This window comes from Cryptomeria japonica, chromosome 11 (genome assembly GCF_030272615.1).
Source record: "Cryptomeria japonica chromosome 11, Sugi_1.0, whole genome shotgun sequence".
Classification (NCBI taxonomy): domain Eukaryota; kingdom Viridiplantae; phylum Streptophyta; class Pinopsida; order Cupressales; family Cupressaceae; genus Cryptomeria; species Cryptomeria japonica.
The window spans coordinates 55,398,200-55,420,118 of NC_081415.1; the positions used below are offsets into that span (position 1 = coordinate 55,398,200).

The following is a 21,919-nucleotide window of genomic DNA, read 5'->3' on the forward strand; positions in this document are numbered from 1 at the left end:
ACATAGGAGTGAGCATAATGTTGGAGCTTCATCATCAGGAAATGCAGCAAGCCCCATTTTCTCTCTGATTTGACTTTCTTTGAGGTTTGTATTTGTAGCTTGATTTTTGAATTCCATGGTTTGTAATTCATTTCAAGGCTTTAAACTTTGAAGTGAAACTATGTAGTAATACACCATGCAATCTGCACAAACAGAGAAGCCACAGGGTGCAGTGACCACAAACATTTAAAACAAGTCCACACCATGCATGTAAAGTATTTTATTTATAAGATTGTCATGCAGCCAAAGTTTGAAAACTCGGACTCGGCGCAGACTCGGCAATCCAAAGTAGGACTCGGGCTAAAGACTTGCACAAACTCAACAAAAAACTCAGCTAGGACTCAGTGAAAAAAAAAACGTAGTTCTACAAAAAAAAAAAAAAATTAATGCATTTAGAGAACATAAAAGCCTATTTTGACTATCAATTTCTCATAATTCAAATTTCAAACATTGCATGTCATATGATCTTTAAAGTTTAAACACTTAATATTTGAAATTTCATAATTCATACTCTAACTAGTGGGGGTTTGAGAGTGGAGACCTATAGACCTAGTTTGGGCACCAAACAGCAGAATGAAATGAAAAAAAAAACCAAAAAAGACTTTTTTAACCGTCTGGGCATTTCAAGGCAGGTGTGAGTCCTAGGTCAAGACTCGTGAGTCCGACCCCAGGACTCGCACGAGTCGTTTGCAAAAACTCGGGCATTTTTTGGGGTGAGTCAGCAGGATGCGGTTTGCAAGTCCATGGCAAGTCGACTTGGCAAGCCAACGGACTCATGAGTCCTGGTGAGTCCTAGCCGAATTTTCAAACTATGATGCAGACTATTGAAACAATGTAGCTTCGGTAAGATAAATGATTGAATGAGAGATAAATGAAGTCTCTCATTCAATCATCTATCCTATCGATAAATCTACATGCTAATGGTAGACATCATAATCATCTTTATAAGCATTTCTATCATCGATCGAGATATGATCGTATTTGCTATGCAGTGATTTCATTTATATGCTGTGATTGTAATCAGTTCTGCATATCTATTCTAGTTGTCATATGATAACTACAATAGTTATCGTATTAACATATTTTTGCTCTTATACCGATCCATAATCGGGTTGCATTTACCATCGATTACCATGAAATAGCATTAAGAATAAACCGATTAGTGATCGGTTAATGATAACTAAAATTGCATTAGAATCTAACCAATTCATTATCGGTTACAATGATAATCAAACCGCATTAAATCACAAACCGATTGGCATCGATTATCATTTGTTATGTATCGGCATTTATATTAACAGATAGTTATCGGTTTGCATTATGAAGAGGCACCACCCTTGATCAAGACATGTCTTGATCGGACATGTCATGAGACATGTCCGGTCAAGACATGCCTTGATCTTACAAGGCAATGCCTATATATATGTGCCGTGAAGAATGCTGGAGAAATATCGAAATCAATAAATATTATCTACAGCCACCTGCAAAAAAAGAAGTTTCAGTTCATAATCAGAAATAACTAGAGAGAATACATTAATAGCATTGAATATTGTCTAAGGAATTAAAAGAAAGACAAAATCCTTAACATTACACTTTTGAACATAAATTTGAATACTTTTACACAGACTATAATATATATAAAAAAGAAATGGTCTAGTAGAGGAACCCATGCAGTAAAAGTAGGTGTACAGGGAACAAAAAGTTTACAGGCAAATCAAATAAACCATAGATGTAGCTTTTGTATAATCTAACATTTACTATGTTTTTTCTACATCTTTAACATTACATTATGATTAGCAAGCACAAACATATCTCAGGCAAAACATTGTTCGGATGACTAAAATATCTACAAGGAAAAAGAAATTTTAATGATAAAGTTCTCAAGAATATTTGTAGAGATCATCTTCAAATGTAACTTGGCATTTTCGGCATTAATCAGAAATGAAAACCAGAGTTTTGTTTTCTAATAGAGAAATAATCACATATGTCAATATCATTAGGATTATAAAGTAAAAATTGAAATATATTATTATGTATCATCAACTTGTTAATACAAATTATACTTTCATAGAGTTTATGTTGCACACACCTAACCATTTAAACATTAGAGGAAATAAAATCATTTTCAATTTATTTGCTAAAGAAGCATAGAGTAGGAGCATATTGTACCATATTCAGTGGCATCTGGAAATCGGGAAACATCAGATACATATGCCACCTTATTATTTTTTCCAAACAGAAATCCAAGAGATTCATAATCCTCCCCATGCATTACCTACATCCAAGAATTAGAAGTGTGAACAAGAATGTCCAGTGCAAAAAGAAATAAAAATGCTATGAAATGACTACTACACCAAATGGCAAAGAGTTACAACCGGCAGTGGAGTGAATTGGAGGCCAGCCACATTGAACGGCCTCTCACAACTATTTTCAATTATTTTCCAATCAAGTTGAGAAACTCGACGTATTTCTTGTCCTTCCTTAAGTTTCTTTTGTACCAAATATGGGAATTTTACTGTAACGCTACCCAAAACATATAGGATTAGCATTAGTAACAATGTTTTCCAATAATTAACTAAAAATGCATTTAACAGAGAAAAAAAATGAAACAAACATATGTAAAATTGAGAAAACAAATTATGCACTAGCCATTTGTGAAATTTTGTACAGCATTTCCAATTTAAGAGTAAAGGGCAATAAGGAAAACATAAAATAATTATTACAGCACTGTACTTTCCAACACATGTTATCTCAATAAACAAATGAACATAATAAAAATGACCATTTTGTACTTGTTCATAGGTACTTGCAGGGTAGAAAAATGTTTAATGTTTTTATCAGGTAATGAGGGATTTTGAAAGGGTTTATTAGATAATAAGGGATTTTGAAAGGGCCCCTACCCTTTTACGACAAAGGTGGTAAACAAAAACCAGACAAACAATATGACTGCAGCAAAGCTATCGATAAAGAATTACAAAAGCTCACAATTAGCTCTAGAAGGGCAAACACTCTTAACTCGAGTTTGAGACACATGTTTTGGAGGACCTTTCTTCCTTCTTTGAACCACTGTCCAAGAAAAATCATCGTCAAAATCCTCTAAGATAAGGAAACCCTCTCCAAACTAAAACCTTGAATCAACAAGTGGAGGGGACAAACCTGGTTATATTGCTTTCGGAAGAGATTTATTTTATTTTATTCACTAAGCCTTAATAAAGTGTTTTTTTAAAATATCCCCCCTTGACCTAGTAACATGAAGTTGGTTTAAAAAAGGGGCCATTTGACATTCAAAATGAAGGCCTAAGGAAAAGGAGAAATATTTATTTTATTGAGCTATATTATGCTTCCAAAGGGGACGTTGAGGAGGAGTAATAAAACATAAAATAAATTTTAAATGTTTTATTTGAGAACTCAAAAGGTTTGAACTTTTATGAGGATTTTAAGTTGCTTTCAAGTTTTGGTTTTGGAGGGAAAAAGGTTCCAAATTGAAGGATAGTTGCCCTGATTTCCTTTTCACTCTATATATTCATGTTTTGAGCTCTGATTTGACGGGCTAAAGTTGATATCTAATATTATGTTGCCAGAAAAAATTCTAGAGTTCATGTTTTGACTGGTTGAAGATGTAATCCCTCATTCAGATTGCTTGTTTTGATGGTGAAAGACCCACCATACCTGGTTGGCTCTCACAGTGGCAGGTTTTTCAGAGTTCTTGAAGCTTTCAGGAAGACTTTGGTTTGGAGTGATGACGTACTTTGTAGTTTTCTGATGTGGGTTTCTAGTATTTGGTGTGTACTGTGGTTTTCAGTTGTGTAGTGTGATTTTGAAAGTGATTATAGATGTTTTCTAAGTGCTGGTATGAGATTTTCAGATTTCTAGATGTGTGCTCTCTATGTGGCTGAATTCATATTTTGCTCATAACTTCTGAAGGAAGACATATCTGATTCTAGGTATTGGTTTATACCTATTTCCTAGCCTGGGTGATTCATTTTGAGAGGATATTTGTACACCTAGCCTAAAAACCTTAGCAGAACTTTCTCAGAGATCCATGGTTCAAATGGATAGAAACAATCATGTCTTAAAAATTTTGGCACAAACTAATTGATATGCATTGGTTCTAAACAATCGTCTTCCCATAGAAAGAAATTGTAAAAACCGATTAGGGTCACAGAAAGCAGAGAACCTGGTGTACATTCATAGCTCACTTCGTCTTCTCTCTCGTATAGATCCTGGATACGATGAGGGTCCTTTAATAAAAAAGGGTCAAGTTTCACATGATGAAGAAGTTGCAACCATTGTGGATGAAGCAGTTGAAGCAGATGGCCTTACTGATTTACCCCCCGTTATTCTACCAAGAGAGGAACCTGAATTTGAGAGTGATGACTATTTGGAGAGCATCATAGCTGAGGACCTTGATATGGATGATCATAGCATATATGTGTAGATGATAGATATAAGATTTCTGATTTTTGTTTCAGTTTTTTGTTTGCATATCAACTTGCTGCTTATCAAGCTAATTTCAATATGTAATCAGTTTGAATTTGAAACTTTGACAAAATGATTGTATGACATTTGTGACTTTGCCATTTGTGTACTTAAACTTCAAAGTTAATGTTAAACAGTAAACTTTATCACTGTTCTTGTTTTGAAAGTTCAATGTTATTATATTTTCAGACTTTCGATAAATTATTAAATTATTTAAAAGAAAGCAGTACAGGTACCAGTACCAATCTCCAGAGTCTCCAAGTTCCCCATCTCGGTGCAACCTTAATATTATATTACCTAATTTTCCAAATTATTTTCTGCTTAAGTTTTTTGATATTTTTTACTTCATGAAACCTGTATGTAGGACAGATTCATAATTTCACCAACAACTAAAGGTATTTCTTTCTAAGGATAACAAAGCATGTAAGGAAAGATTATCACAGAGTAAGGAAGGATAAAAAATGAGTAAATATATACATGAGAGACAAATAAGCAAATGCAAAAGTACCTGTCCATGGTGAATTGATTGAGGTAAATGGTCGTTGGTTCAATATCATTATAGCGATTATATGGTTGTACTCCCCTAATCTCATCTAAACCCAACACTGCATCTGCATGTTCATGTGTCAAAATGATCTGCAGTTCATAAAGTGAAAGCAATAAGAATTTTTTTTAAAAATACTTGTGTAACTTGTGTAAAAAAGTACACAGGGAAAATAAAAAAACAAACATAACACTTCAACATATGTCATAAACTCAATTCGACTATGCCTTTCACCAGGTTACCTTCATCGATATTACTATGAAAGATTGAAAGGTTTCAAATTACTGTTTTTATGTTTATTATAGTGCATTTTTTGTCAAAATAAAAGGATAGAAACATTCATATCAAAAATACATGTGACTGAACTATCTGATAAAGAATAGAGATTCAATCATGGCTGATAGAGGCAGAATTCAATTCCCCAGTCTTCCCCTACTACAATAAAATACTTGGGGAAATTATAGGCGCATTTTTAGGAAAGAGCACAGTAGTCTGGAGGAAGTATTGAGTAAGATTGAATGTGCAATTTCTGAATCAGTTAATGCTTATACTTTGAAATTCAATAGATTAGACTCCCTCTTTACCTCATGGGATAGTGACATTCTGAGTAAATGGAAGCTTTTAAGGCTTCCCTTTAAAGGTAGCCTTATGTTTAGGGCAGGAAATAAAATAAATAGAAAGGAGGTGAGATGGAGACCTCCTCCTCTGAATGCTATTAAGCTAAATTTTGATGGACCAGCGAAGGGTAATCCAGGGGTGTCAGGAATTGGTTGTGTGCTTAGAAATAATGAGGGTCATGTCCTCATGGCAGGGTATGTTAGGATCCCAGATGGTTCTAATAATGTTGCTGAGGCCAGGGCTTTTCTGTTTGGGGTCAAATTGGCTGTATCCCAAGGGGTCGGTAATTTGATTATTGAGGGGGATTCGATGAATATCATTACAGCTTTAAGAAATTTTGAGGCTCCTAGCTGGAACATAGATTATATTATTGAGGAGGTCAGAGAAGTTGTCTCTAACATTGATAGCTTTCATATCTTACATTGCTTTCGGGAAGCTAATCAGTTGGCAGACTTACTTCCAAACAGGGGATGTCTTTTGATTGAAGGGGAAAGATTTATTTCCCATATGGAGGTTTCTGAGGATTCAGTACTTTTTGAGCATGTAACTGTTGACTCAAATGCTTGCCGCCATCCAGCATTCGACATCTAACATGCGTGTGTTTTCTGTGCAGAAGGTTTTTCATGTGTGATGTTCTACTGATTGAATTCATCTCAATCCAAACTTGGAAATTCTGGTTTTGTTTATTATGGCGGTGGATCTCCTTTTGGTTTCAGCACACTCTATTATGATTAGCAATGATGACTTTCATGCTGGATTTATAAGCTGGATGTGATGGACTAATTTTGAATCCAGAGCATTTGGCTCGTGGTGATGCAGAAGGAAGGGCATTTCGATGAATTTGAAATCTTTTTGCTCCACTCACATGTGCCAGCGGCATTTTAAGTTCGATTTCAATGGTCATGGAAATATACATCACTTTGAATTGCAATCAATTTTGCCATCTCTTTGCGTCGAGATCTTCTAACTTTACAAAGTTTCTTGTGGGTTCTTTTGTTTATTCGGGCTTGGAGGGTGATATATTCCCTTATATATATATATATATATTATGGACTTAGGCCCTTTGCCTTTAAAAAAAAAAATTCCAACTATAAGAACACCTGAAACAAAGTGTGAAAATACATGGTTGAAGAAAGAAGCACAAAACTAATAATAGATTTCAGCAAAAATTGTAAAAACTCCTGTAAGATATTCCAATCATAGACTCACTTTCTTAGACATATATAAAGAATGCCTTAAGCAAATATTAAGATAAAATTGATCTGGCATAATAGGCAAAATCTAAACTACACAACTCTCAAGAGGCTACCTTAAAACTTTCATTGCTGCAAAGGCAGAGATGGGCATGGTGATTCAGTAGTAGACATCCATTATGAATAAATCACACCTATTAACCAACATAATAAGAGTATGTGTCCCCTAACCTCAAGGAGATTATTTTGGTAGGGCTCTGTCATTAAATCATTGGGGTGTCTCCCATGTTACCATAATAGGTACTCAAGGGACAATAGTCTTTATCCTCCAAGATACATCTCTTAGAAAGAGTAATCACTGGCAACTGCCCACAGTCTCCTTTTTAGGAGAAACTTGTCCCCATGAATGAGTGATGCATCTGCCTTGCATACAGTTATTCCTATTGTTGATTTTATACTTTCAGATTAATGTAAAATCTTAGAAATCAGAATTTAGTTTCTAATTAATTTGTTTGTTGTTAAATTTTAGAGATTTCTAGATCTAGGCATAGCATAGAAATGAACAAATAAGTACAAAACACAATTACCCTGGGAAACCTCCTAGGAGGAAAAACCCAACCAGAAAAGATCCTCAAATCTGATTATGGGTTATATTCATATAACAGTTACAACACTTATCTCAAGTTCTTGAAGATGTCTGAAGTGTTTGCACTTAGGGCTGATGGAATCAACAACAGGTCTGCAGTTTTATCTGCCCCTTAGACACACCAACCAGCACTCAGACTCAAGCCCTAGATCTGCACTCTTGATGTATCTTAGGTCTGCATTTATGCTTGAAACTGATACGTAACCCTAGCACTTTAATTCTGGAACAGCTTGGCCTCCTTTGTGACAGTATGAACTTGATGTTTGCTTCTTCAAATGGCAAGGATGCTTCACATAAGTTCCTTCACCAATCTTCGCATTTATCAGATGTGTACTTCGCTTCATTTGGCATATGTGAATTTCACATTATCAGCAGATATATATTTCGCATAAGGATGCATGTATTGTGTGTCTAATGGAGTGAAGATGCCATTTATTTATATGGAGTGCAAGAGACTAATTGAGTCGGCTTTTAACTTAATTGGTGGTTTTAATTATTAATATTTCCCTTTTATCGAAATGCCATGTTAGGATAGGGTTGGCCCTATTTGTGGGAGCACGCTACCTTGTATGTGGTGTGGGGTTTAATGGAGTGCCGTGAGGTATAGGGCCCAGCCCTACACGTTGGAGAAAGGGGCTGGCCCCCTTGGGCGGATTCCAATGTTGCCCAAGGCAATTGGAATCCGCCATTTCCCTAATTACAATCAACACTCCCTCTTAATTAGGGAGAAAGATAATCTTACAACCAGGTTACAAGATTAGGGCCCAACCCTAAGTAATACATACAATGTTTAAATTGTAATCCGAACTTAGCTGTCAACTTCAAATACTCCTGAGGGAGGATCACAACAAGTAGCCACAAATAGTAGCCCATAGTATTGTTGTGCGTTGCACACGCTCCCTGTCGCCGATAGGGTCCCCTTCCTCCTTTTTGAGCCTTTCCGTCTTCGCCCTGTTGAGTTTCGTGGGGAGCTTCTCGTGTCCTTTCGAGCGAGCCCGCGTTCAATCCGTGAGACAGCATTGTTAGCAAAAGAAGCCAGTGATTCCTTTAGGTCAGTCAAGCCCTTGGGCACGAATTCCAAGAGATTGTTCAAACTTGTGAAATCGCCTTGAATAGGCATGAGATGATAGAGGTTGGCGAAGCCTGCCAAGCAAAGGACAGCGCATCTGAAGGTCGCATGAGGACCCAAAGTTGTCGTTTTTCGCGTAAGAGCGATGAGATGGATTACATGATGTTTGTTCTTATAGAGTTTACAAGATTTGAATGAATGACGATTTTCGCCAGCTGGAGGAGTTGGAGGAGCGGATTTCTTTGCAAAATGCCAAGGTTGACAAACTCGCCAAAATGCCCAGGAAGGGCGAATTTCGGACTATCCAGCCAAAATGAGAGAAATGCTAAAAATTGTCAAAAGTGCTTTAAGGTCCAAAATTTGCTTAAAGTTGACAAAAACTCCTTAAGGTCCGAAATTCGCTGAAAGTTGACAAAAACTCCTTAAGGTCCGAAATTCGCTAAAAGTTGACAAAAGTGCTTTAAGGTCCGAAATTTGCTTAAAGTTGACAAAAACTCCTTAAGGTCCAAAATTCGCTGAAAGTTGACAAAAACTCCTTAAGGTCCGAAATTCGCTGAAAGTTGGCAAAAGTGCTTTAAGGTCCAAAATTTGCTTAAAGTTGACAAAAACTCCTTAAGGTCCGAAATTTGTTTAAAGTTGGCAAAAAGGCCAAATGGTCCGAAAAAGTTCAAAATTGCCAAAACGTTCACAAGGTCCGAAATTTGATAAGACACGAAAGCATCCGAAGTTCGCACTTGGGGTAAAAACAAAGTTTAAGTTTTAAAGGGCCTCCATATCCCCGAAAGTCGCGAGCTGGAGGAAGAGCGCGAGAAAGGCAACGGTGGAAATTGGCGAAGTCACCAAATGGTGCGAAACGGGAAAATAACCACAAAGTTTGCAAAGCTCGCAAACTCCCCAAAAGGTCCGCAATTCGCCATCTAGGGCAAAGTCGCAACGCATAAGGCAAGTATAAGGAATTCGATATTAGCAGAGACTCGTCATTCTCCGAAATTAGAACAGTAAGTCTAAAAAAAACCTCATAGCGCCGAAGTTCGCGATTTGGGGATGAAAGTGTGAAGTTTAAAAGTCTATAAAAGCCCTCATACTGCCGAAATTTCGCGATTTGATGGATGAAGCTGCGTAATGTTTGAGATTTTAAAGTTCACTCATTCCGCCAAAGTTAGGGTAAAACCGTGTGAGAGAGGATCGCGTAAGGTTTGAAAGGTGGAGCCAGAGAGCACAATTTGCATCCAAGATAAAAAGTGCTGACATAAACCCTTCCAAACAGTCAAATTCAAATTACCATTTCGTCCAAGGTGAAAAATCACCAAGTCTAAATTCAAAATTGCAAATTCTTTTCAAACCGCAGCCGCGAAAATTTGAATTAGAAAGTTAACCGTTGGAATTCAAAATTGCAGACCCTCCCATTTAAAATTTGCAGAACTATCCATCCGTTCTTGCACGGCAAATCGGGTAATTGCTCGCCATCCATTTTCACCAGGTAAGTACGCTTTGTCTCTCTCGATCATCTGAAATATTTACAAATTGGATGCATGTCTATGCAAAATTGATTAAAATGCTTAAGTCTTCAAAATTCGCATCTTTTTTCCACTTCTAAGGCGTCATGCAAAGTAGTTGAAATCAGAGCTTACTCCTAAGAATCAGCTAAAAAATGCATTTTCAAACTTAGGAAAGTTTCTCAAGCTTTGTCCATTTTGAAAATTAATCCCGAAAATGCTTAAGTATAAATTCGCGATCAAAAGCTTTGGTTTAAATCAATAAAGCTTTTAGCTAGCAATATCACACTGTTTCCAATTCAATTTTTGAATTAGTCCTTGAATGCTGGCATGTTCTCTATCTAACCCGCCTTACTTCTTTTATATTGCCTCGTAATCCGCATCCGACTATGCAGGATAAATGCCTAAATCGGTGGTGGAATCATCAAAGACGCCTGCTACAGCCGAGACATTGCGAGCATCCAAATCAGATATCCCACGCAAAGTTGAAAGGATGAAATATCAATATCAAAGAGGGGGATTGAGGGAGTCAAAAGTTCAAAGTGTTTAGGACAGTGTCGGTGATACCGACCTAGGCCATATTGATATCCAAGATTTAAGGAATCGAGTCTTCTCCCCTAACGCCTATGGTAGGCCCAGACAGATGGTGGAAAGTGGCATCACCCAAGCGGCGGGATTTCCTCCAGCAATGCAAAACTATGAGTTAGTAATAGAAGTTGCCCAACATTACTAGCCAAGTTTCAAATTGGTGCTCCTCGAGAACATGACCCTTGCTAACTTCACTCCTGAGGCCATTGGTGACACATTTGGCATTCCCTTTCCAAAAAACCCTACAACAACAACTATGGGCGAAGCACAGGGGGTGTATGATATGAATCCTGCCAAATGTAGAACACTAATGAATGAAGAGTGGTATAAGGAGAGAAGACCTCCAAGCGTCAGAATTGGGAAAAGGACCCCTAGAAGCGACTTTCACAACGAGCATGGGGACATGGTCACATTGCTCAGCAGGATTATGGGACTTCCCCAATCCAACTACTTTGAAGAATGGATGTTTTACTTCACAGAGCAGGTCTTCGCTGGGAAATCCAAGTTTGACTGGGCCCAGATCATAAGTGACAACATCCACACTCAGCTGATAGAACTTGAAACAAAGAAATACTTCACTATGACCTCCTATTTGGTCTACATGTTCGCCAAGAACCTAAGTTACCGGTTCGGGTTCGGATTCAGGTTCGGGTTCAAGTTTGGGTACGGATTTGCAGGTTCGGCAAAAAAAAAAAAAAATCTTGGGTACGGGTACGGGTTCGGGTTCGTCCGTACATATATACATATATTAATTAAAGATAATATTCAATTTTCAAGTTTCAACTGATTCAAGTTTCAAAATGTGAATATGTCATGACACAACAAAAATTCAAATTACAAGCCATCTATGGGATTTAAATTCCATATTCATCTTCATCTGAACCATCCAACCCAAGCCCAAGGTCATCAAGTGGTTCAAATCCAGCATCAATTGAACCACTATCGAATGGAATGTCACACCCACTAGCCAAGTCTCTCTCAAGTTCCATAGCTGCCTCGTCTATAGAGACTTGGGCAAGTTGTGCAACTGTAGCATCTAAATCAGCACACTCAGGGGCTAGATCCCAATTCCTTGTTGCACCCACATTATATTCAAGGTCCTTATGTGACAACAAACGAAGGTTGGAGTGTATGTAGACCAAATCCTCAGCTCTCGTTGCACCCAAACGATTACATTTGACTGAGTGGATGAAGGAGTATGTACTCCAATTCCGCTCAGCTGAAGAACTTGCAACCTGTTAAAAGTTAAAACATTATTAGAAATTTATAAATTATAAAACAAAAAATATGATAGCATCAAATGGAATTGGAAAACTATAAAAAATAAAAAGATACATACTTGGGAGAGAAGTTTAATTGCAAGAGGCTGCAAGTAAACGGAGCCTTGACCATGTACATACCACCACTCATCAGCATCCATCCCATATCTAGCATTGAGAGCTACAACATCATGATTTTTTGTGGATACAAATTGGCCAAACTCCTTCATGACAACATTTCTTGTCTCCTCATCTTGATATATCTTTTTAAAGGCAGCTCTATAGCCAGAAGCAACCTCTACATCTCTATATGGTGGTACCCTCCTTGGTGTTGCAAGCATCTCTACACTATAAAATTTTGGTGTCAAAGCAAATTCTAAGAGATGTAAGGGATTGGTCATCTTGTTCCAACGGTCAACAATAATATTCTACACAACCTTGAAAAATGTTTCTGTTGGGTCATTTACTTTTCTTTTTATTACTTCTCTTATTTTCTCCACCATGCAATTCATGCCATCATAAATCTCACCTAAACATGGGCGATCAATATCAGCATACCTAATCATGCTCATGATGGGCTCAGTGAAATTCAAAACATATTCCACAATATCCCACCATTTCTCATCGAGGATCAATGCTCTTACTTTTAGAGCTCTTTCTGTCTGGGTTTGCTTCCATACACTCCACAATCCGTTGATGACCATAGAACTCAAGGCCTCTCGCACCTTCACAAGTCGTCTTAAGACGAGTGTGTGAGATGCAAATCGTGTTTCAGCTACCTAACATGACATAAAAAAATACACAACATATATCAATTATAAAAAATTAAAAAATTAAAATTAAAAAATAAAATTAAAAATTTAAATTAGTAATTACCTTCAACAACTCCAACTTGGAGAAGGTCCTAAAAATGGCTTGTGACATATGATGATTAGTCACAAACATTTGAATCTCCTCGCCCTCCTCGTACAGTTTTTTCACCCAATCAATTTGTGTGCCAATCTTTTGCATGATTAAATTGAGTGAGTGGACTGCACATGGTGTCCAAAAGATGTGACCATATGTAGCCTCCACTATAGTCCCCGCTGCCCTACAATTTTTAGCATTGTCCGTTATGACTTGGACAACATTTTGGGGCCCCACCATGTCAATGCATTCTATGAGGATATTGGCAATGAAACTTGCATCTTTCACTTGCCCCTCACAATCCACCGCTTTCAAAAACATTGTCCCTTTAGGGCACACTGCTATAACATTGATCAATGGCCTATTTTTACAATCTTTCCATCCATCAGAAACGATGGTCAAACCTGTTTCCGGCCATGTATCTTTGATGACTTTCAACTGTGACTCTACGGATGCTTTCTCCTTTGCCAATAAAGTGGTTATCACCTTTTCATACCTTGGACAAACATAATCAGAAGGTGTGTTGCAAAGGGTATGTACCATGTCCCGAAAGTAAGGTGATCTAACAAGGTTGAAAGGAAGCCCATTGCCATAAATGCAACGCCCAATGCTTTGATCTGCAATCTCTCTCATTTCATTTTTGAAGGCAGTATCCAATGGGCCTCTTTTCCGTGAAGCCACAACATTTTGATTCTCTAGTGGAGCAACTGGTGGTTTTGGCATGAAAGGATGCGATCCGGCTGGTCTTGTGGAGCCAATACTACTAGAAGGCCTCGTAGTCTTCGAGCTTGACTGGACAAGAGGATGATCAGTCTTTGCTTTGCCACTTCTTCTATCAGCTTCCTCTTGTTCTCTAATATATTCCAAAACTAGAGCTTTTGGCAGCCCCTTGCCATCTGATCCCTTACAAAATTGTATTCCACGCCCGAGGATGAAACAAAGGTGGCCTTTCACTCGATAGTATGAGCTTCAGTGCCACAATGGTTACACTTCCAAACAAAACCCCCACCACCAAACACTTGCTTGATCATTGTTGTATAATGCCAAAGTGGTGAATCTTGATCAATTTTAAAGGTGTTATTTTCAGTTCAGGCATGGGCAATTGAACTAGAGCTTGCACTTGCACTTCCAATTTCAGCCATTATGTATCATTATATGAATAGTGCAACTAAAATAAAAAAAGAAAACACAACATTATTGAAAAAAATTGATAAAATTTCGGCATTATAACCCCATACTATGCATACAAAGTGTAAAAAAATATACAAAACTTATTTAAATTTTTTTAGAAAAACTTTTTTAAAAAAATTTAAAAAATTCTTGAAAACTTGTAAAATATTCAGATTCACTCACCTTTGATGGCTAAATCTTCCTTCTCCAGTGATTCTTATGCCTTTTATGCGTGTCTCACATCTTCATAGTCTTTACCTTCGAAGAAAAATGCAAAAACTAAAAAACTCGGCTTTAGAGAAAAAATCTTCAAAAATGCAAATAGAATGAGTTGAATGAATGTTTTGATGCATGAAATGCATCATAAAGGGGCGAATTAGGGTTTAATTATTAATTAACTATTTTTTCAAGTACATTTTTATTGGTTTTTATTGTTTTTTGACCCGTGGGCCCCGTTTTTGGGAACCCACGGGCCTGGGTTCACCCGGTTCAACCTGGGTTCCACCCGGGTCCTTCCCAGGTGGCCGGGTTCCCGGGAACTCAGCCACCTGGGATCGCAGGACCCACAGGGAACCCGGCCACCTGGGAAGGACCCGGGTGGAACCCAGGTCGAACCCGGGCCGGACCAAGACCCAGACCCAAGCCAATACCCAAAGAACCGGTAACTTAGCCAAGAACCAACCACTGCCAAGTTTAATAATGAAAGGTCAAATTGGGAATGGGCCTAGTCAGGTAAAAGTGTATGATTGCTACCCACAGTTGCATTATCAGGATATAGCTCAAAGAGAAAAGAACAGCCCAACCTATGCGGTTGGTCAACATGAGCACGTCAATGACGCCTTCACAATGCGCCTAATTAGGCTAATGCAAGGAGGATTGCATATAAGGCTCTCAGAGCAGGCTACTGTTCTGGTACAGAGATACAGAGCCTGGTTCATCCAGTTCCCAAGGTTCTCCTACATCCGGATAGCTGGCTTTGATGGTGCCCCTCTCCAGCTTCCACGGTACTGTTGTGCGTTGCCCAACCTATGCGGTTGGTCAATATGAGCACGTCAATGACGCCTTCACAATGTGCCTAATTAGGCTAATGCAGGGAGGATTGCATATAAGGCTCTCAGAGCAGGCTACTGTTCTGGTACAGAGATACGGAGCCTGGTTCATCCAGTTCCCAAGGTTCTCCTACATCCGGATAGCTGGCTTTGATGGTGCCCCTCTCTAGCTTCCACGGTACTGTTGTGTGTTGCACACGCTCCCTGTCGCCGACAGAGTCCCCCTTCCTGTTTTTTTTTAGCCTTTCGTCCTCGCCCTGTTGGGTTTCGTGCAGAGTGTCTCGCATCGTTTCAAGCGAGTCTGCGACTGGTCCGTAAAGTGATGATGTCAAGGAAATGAGTCGATGAATCCACCCGGCTAGTCTAGCCCTCTGGCACGAATGCCAAGAGTTTGTTCGAAATTTTGAAAATTGCCTTGGATAGGCGTAAGGTGATGGAAATTGGCGAAGCCCGCCAAGCAAGAGCAGTGTGTCTAAAGGTCGCACAAAGTCGTTTTTTTTTCACACAAAGAGCTATGAAGTAGATTGCATAAGGTTTGTCTCTGTGATGTTTGTGGGATTTGAGTAAAGGATGATTTTCGCCTACTAAAGAAGGAGCGAATTTCCTGACCAAAGTGCCGAGGTTGCGAAACTTGCCCAAGTGCCTTGAAATTTCGAAGCCTCCGAAATCCAAATTTGTAGAATCTGGTGAAAACCGATCTAGAATCCGAAATTTTGTTGATGTTCCCAAAATTGCCTTATGGGCCGAATTTCGGACCCAAAGGCCAAAAGGTTAAAATTTCACAAGGTTTAAAAAGTTGCCAAAATCGCCCAGGGGGCTGAATTTCGAACCCTGGGGCGAAAATTTCGAAATTCAAAATATGTTATTTGGTCCAAAATTCACTTGAAATGCTCAAATTCGGACCCTGGGGCGAAAACTGGAGAATGTGAAATAATGCGACATTTTGCAAAAAGACCTTCAAGGTCCAAAAACACTTAAAGCGTCCATTTTCGAACCCTAGGGCGAAGTTTGAAAAATGTTAAAAGTTGCAAAAAGCTCCTCCAAGTCCGAAATTCACTTTAGGCCTCTAAATTCGGACCCTAGCTCCAAAATTTCAAAATATGACAAATTCGCAAAAGGTGTTGAGAGCTCCGAAATTTGTAAAAGGATGGTCTAGCTCTGAAATTCGCCTTAAGTCCCCAATCTCGGACCCTGGGGGGTAAATTGGAAAAAATATCAAAGTTGGAAAAATAGCGTTTAGGTCTGAAGTTTCTTTTAAAGTTCGCAAAATATGTTATAAGCTCCAAAAAACATTTAAAGCGTCCATTTTCGGACCCTGGGGTGAGATGTGAAAATGTGAAATCTTGCAAAAAGATCTTCAAGGTTCGAAAAACACTTAAAATGTCCATTTTCGGACCCTGGGACGAAAATTAGAAAATGTGAAAGGTGTTAAAAGATGCGAAAAGCCCCTTTGGGTCCGAAATTCACTTTAAACCCCTAAATTCAGACCCTAGCTCCGAAATTTCAAAAGGTATCGATTTTGCATAATATGTCATTTGGTCCGAAATTCACCTTAGATCCTCAAATTCGGACCCTGAAGCCGAAAGTGAAAAGGCGATGAAATTTGCAAAAAGTTTAAACGCTCTGAATTTACGAACACGGGCATAGGGTCCGAAAACTTTTCTAAATAGCGAAAGCATCCAAGAGCCCCGAAACCTACAAAATCATTCTTTAGGTCCGAAATTTCGATAAGTTGCAAAAAACGTTGAAGCTCCGAAGTTTGTCTCAAAATCGCGAAATATGCCTTAAGGCCCAAAAAACTCCAGAAGGTTAAAATCGCAAAAGGTGTTGAAGCTCCGAAATTCGAAATGGCGAAAGCTTGCAAACACAAGCCTTAGGTCCAAAGTTTTTAAAAATTGCGAAACAGGTTAAGCGCTCCGAAATTCGCCAGAGGGTTAGAAATCTCCAAGATCGCGAAGGGTGAAATAGCTCAGAAGTTTGCCCTTAGGATTGAATAAAGCAAAGTTTAAATTTCAAAGGGCCTCCATATCCCCAAGGCCGTGAGGTGCAAAATAAAAGCAGAATTTGCAAAAAGCTCCTCCAGGTCCGAAAATCAGAAGATAAAACGCCATTCAAATCTAATAAACCCCCTCCACGCTACTGCATTTCGGGTAAAGGAGACCACATCCAATTTTGGAAGGCAAAGAAAGCTAGTTTCGCGAGATTCATATTCAGGTAAAACGTTGCATAAACTATTCCAAAGCATTCAAATTCAGATTGCCAATTCTCTTTCATCCAACAACCGCAAAAAATTTAAATCAAGGAGATAACCGTTGGAATTTGAAACTTTGCAGAAACATCCATTCGTCTTCACGCAGCAAAGTCAGGCAAATTCTCGCCATCCACTCTCATTAGGTAAGTACGCTCAGTCTCTTGTGATCATCTGAAATACTTATACATCAAACAAGCGTATGTGCGAAATCTCATTAAAATGCTTAAATTTTTTGAAATTTGCATCTCTTTCGTTTGTAAAACGTTGTTCAAAACAGTCAAAATTTCGAATTCACTCCTGAGGCTTTAGCCAGAAATTGCATTTTTAAACTTAGGAGAATTTTTCATGTTTTGTCTCTGTTGAAAATTACTCCAAAATCCAGAAAATGTCAAGTGTAAATGCGCGATCAAAATCTTCATGAATACTTTGGTTTAAAATCGATCAAGCCCTTTTAGCTAGAAATGTCGCTCCATGTCCAATCTAAATTTTGAATTAACCTTTGAATGCTGGAATATTTTCTATCTAACCCGCCTTACTTCTTTTGTATCGCCTCGTAATCTGCGTCCGGCTGTGCAGGATAAATGCCTAAGTCGGCGGTAGAATCATCAAAGGCACCCGCTACAACCGAGACATCGCGAACATCTAAGTCGGATATCCCACACAAGGTTGAAAGGATGAAGTATTAGTATCAAAGGGGAGGATTGAGGGAGTCAAAAGTGCAGAGCGTCTGGGACAATATCGGTGATACCGACCTTGGCCATATTGACATTCAAGACTTCAGGAATCGGGTCTTCTCACCTAACGCATATGGCAAGCCTAGACAAATGGTGGAAAGTGGCATCACCCAAGCGGCAGGATTTCCTCCAGCAGTACAGAACTATGAGTTGGTGGTAGAGGCAGCCCGACATTATCAGCCAAGTTCCAGACTGGTGCTCCTCAAGAACATGACCATCGCCAACTTCACTCCTAAGGCCATTGGCGATGCATTTGACATCCCCTTTCCAAACAATCCCACGGCTACAACCATAGATGAAGCACAAGGGGCGTATGATATGAATCCGGCCCGATGCAAAGCACTGATCAACGAAGAATGGTACAAAGAGAGGAGGCTTTCGAGCGCCAGAATTGGGAAGAAGACCCCACGAAGTGATTTTCATAATGAGCATGGGGATATGGTCACATTACTCAGTCGAGTCATGGGACTTCCTAAATCCAACTATTTTGAAGAGTGGATGTTCTATTTCACAGAACAGGTCTTCGCTGGAAAGTCTAAGTTTGACTGAGCTCAAATCATAAGCGACAACATCCACACTCAGCTGATTGAGCTTGAAATGAAGAAATACTTCACTATGACCTCTTATTTGGTCTACATGTTCGCCAAGAACCAGCCGTTGCCAGGTTTGATAATGAAAGGAGAAATCGGAAATAGGCCTGGTCAAGTGAAGGTCTATGATTGTTACCCGCAACTGCACTACCAAGATATAGCTCAGAGGGAAAAGAGCAGCCCAGCTTATGCAGTTGGCCAGTATGAGCGCGTCAATGATGCCTTCACAATGCGCCTGGTCAGGCTAATGCAGGGAGGATTACATATAAGGCTCTCAGAGCAAGCTACTATTCTAGTACAAAGGTATGGAGTCTGGTTCATTCAGTTTCCAAGGTTCTCCTATATCCGAATAGCAAGCTTTGATGGTGCTCCTCTCTAACTTCCACGGTACCCAACAGACAAAGTAGTTCTTATGGAGGTCGCAAGGCAGTCACGCCCGGCCGGCATCCTACTCAGAGAAAGTAAGCAGGCTGGATTCACATTCCCCATGATCATAGTCAACCACAATGTCCACCTAAAGATCCCTACCCTAGTAGAGGAATCCCTTGCAGAGCTGGCCTCTTATGGCCTACAGGACCATTTTCCAAGAAAATATTTCGATCATGATAATCTGGCGAAAAGAGCCTATGGCAGGCAGTACAGAGCAAAGGAATTAGTTGAAGACTATTGGAAGAATTGCTCTGATAACTACGAGGTCCGTAGGTGGGAATATTCTAGACTGAGTGTGCAGCAGATGCGACTCTTTGAATACCGTTGGGTCCCAGATCAACTCACAAATTCTGGGAATTGCCTCCAGGTTCGAGAATTTGAAGCAGTAAGGCATCTCTTGCCAGGCATCGAAAACAACTAATGTGACTGAGGTACTATTAGATTCAATCAAAAAGATAACAGACTACAGTTCACAAGCTTATAAGGCAATAGATGATACCATACCAATTTTGAAGGTAATTGCTCCTAACTGTAATATAGACAATAAAAATTCTTTAGGACAACTTGATACCTTGTGTAAATATATCACAGGAAACATTGAGAAAATAAAGGAAGAGACACTGAAGGATAATGAGAAATTGAAAAACAGAAATTCTTTGATGAGCAAATAAAGAAGTGTAACAGAGATTTTGACACACTTCTACCGGAACTGTGTAATTTATTGAAAGAGTACAAAACTTTGTACAAAGACACCTATAAGACAAACCTTTTGACTGTAGATATAGACAAGAAGATGAGCAAGGTACAGGATGAAATTAAGAAACTTGCAGCTAATTTTGTCAACTCACCTGATACACTATCAGTTTTTGAACAAAAAATAACAAATTTTGAGGAAGATTTACTTAAATTTGAAAGAGAGAAAGAAAGAATAGTGAATAAGGCAAAGCATCTAAGATTAAAACTGAGTCCAAGATTGGACTATCTAGCATCACTGCGGAAGGAAGTATCTAAGACACTAATACAGAGACAGAAAACACCGGCAGAGCATTTGCAGCTTCTCACCGGTACAGTTAAGAGAACAGAGACAGCAATAAGAGATAGTAAAAAGTTCATGGAGAGTATAAACTTGATCTTGGCGGATCTATTTCAAATTGTAATTACCCAGTTACGAGGTTGAAACTACAAACTCTACTGACATCTTGACAACCTTTGTCATTGATGCCAAAGGGGGAGTAGTGGGATGAGAAAATTCAACATCACAGGAATCATATGCTTAGGGGGACACACACTTTTTTTTTGTAACATTTTTTGGACTTCACATTTGGATACATTTTTGAAATTTCTCATGAGTGTTGCCATCAATGCCAAAGGGGGAGATTGTTGGCATATGCACACTCCAATGAGACATTGTAGGTGATTGAAGGTTTTGTCATTGATGGCAACCTTGCAATCCTATGGCACCGGCAAGGCATTATACCGACAAGGCATTACACCGACAAGTTAGTGCACTGGCATCAGCAGATCACACTCTACACCGGCACTCAGGACACCGGCACCGGCACAAAGAAAGGAAGTATATCGGCACAGAGGCCGATAGGATTTTGTTATATTACATTTTGTTTATTATTGTAAGAACTTTGTAAGCCAACTTGGCAAATTGTAAAATGACTCATATATAAAAGAGATCATTGGAGACATTTTGTAGAGCAAGAGAGAGCGAAAAAGAAAAATATAAGGCAAACCTATTATGCGAAATATAGGTTGAAGGGTTTATGTAAGAAGCAGAGCAGCAACCAGTACTGGATCTGGCATTATAGATGCTATTGTAAAGCAGTACAAGATATTGGATTTGTATAATCCACATTGTAAGTCAGTGAGACTTCCCATTGAGCAGTGAGCTCTAGGCAATTGGCCTTCCTGCATGTGCAGGCCCCTATTGTAAATAATATTCTCTTATTGGCCAGTGAGTGAATATTGTGGGTCACAAATCCCACCGAGGTTTTTCCCACACCGGGTTTCCTCGTTAAATCCTTGTGTTATGGTGTGCTTTTCATGTGGATGTTCTTAATTCTGTTTATTACATTATTTCTTGCATACTGGTACACTATTATAATATGTTTTGCATGTTTTAAGTTAAGAAATTCTAATTACCGGTTAGATACTGATTCACCCCCCCCTCTCAGTATCTGTGGAATTCCTAACAGATTGGTCCCAGGACCCAATCACTGATTTTGAGGCAATCACGGCAGCCCCAGCAAGGTACACGGATCAATGGTTACATCAGCAGATTGAAAGGCTAATCCATGAGGAAGTCCAGTTCACTTACCACTTAATGGGCAGCCTCGATTCTCAGTCTTCCGAGGATGAAGAAACGTCCAGTGCACCCAGAGAAGAAATTGAGAAGCCTACGAAGAGAAAGAAGGCTAAGGCTTGCAGAGGGACTCGGACGTCCAAGAGAACAAGAAGGGAGAAGATTCCGATAAAGAGACCAGAGGTCACTTCATCATCAAAGGACCCCAATTCGTCCGAAGATGTAGTAGAATTGGATTGTCTACCTGCTCTGCCTTCCCAGAGCGACATCGATACATTTGAAGCCAATGATCCTCCTGTGCCCGATGTGCTAGAAACTGAACTAAGAGCCCTTGAATCAACCGAACCAGGCAACCAAATTGAAGAAGGAGAGATTCCATCCATCCAAGGGATCGAAGTGCGTGAACCCACTCAATAGAGCCGCCACGAGTTGCTGTCCCACAAAACAACCAAAGATGACTCTACTGTTGAAGGAGAGCAAAGGACAGAGGAGACTCGCGAGCCCGAAAGGACTAAAGAGCAACCATCACACGAAGGCGCCAGACAATT

General features: G+C 39.2%; 1 protein-coding gene across 1 annotated transcript in view; it reads right to left on the bottom strand.

Annotated features, from left to right (window-relative positions):
• Positions 1-21,919, bottom strand: part of LOC131051381 (putative hydrolase C777.06c) — a 135,542-nt gene that overhangs the window by 66,813 nt on the left and 46,810 nt on the right. The window contains exons 3-5 of the mRNA XM_057985876.2: positions 5,027-5,154; positions 2,415-2,562; positions 2,209-2,314 (exon numbers count right to left, since the gene is read on the bottom strand). Of these exons, the coding sequence (XP_057841859.1) occupies positions 2,209-2,314; positions 2,415-2,562; positions 5,027-5,154 (382 nt within the window). The remainder of the gene's footprint in view (positions 1-2,208; positions 2,315-2,414; positions 2,563-5,026; positions 5,155-21,919) is intronic.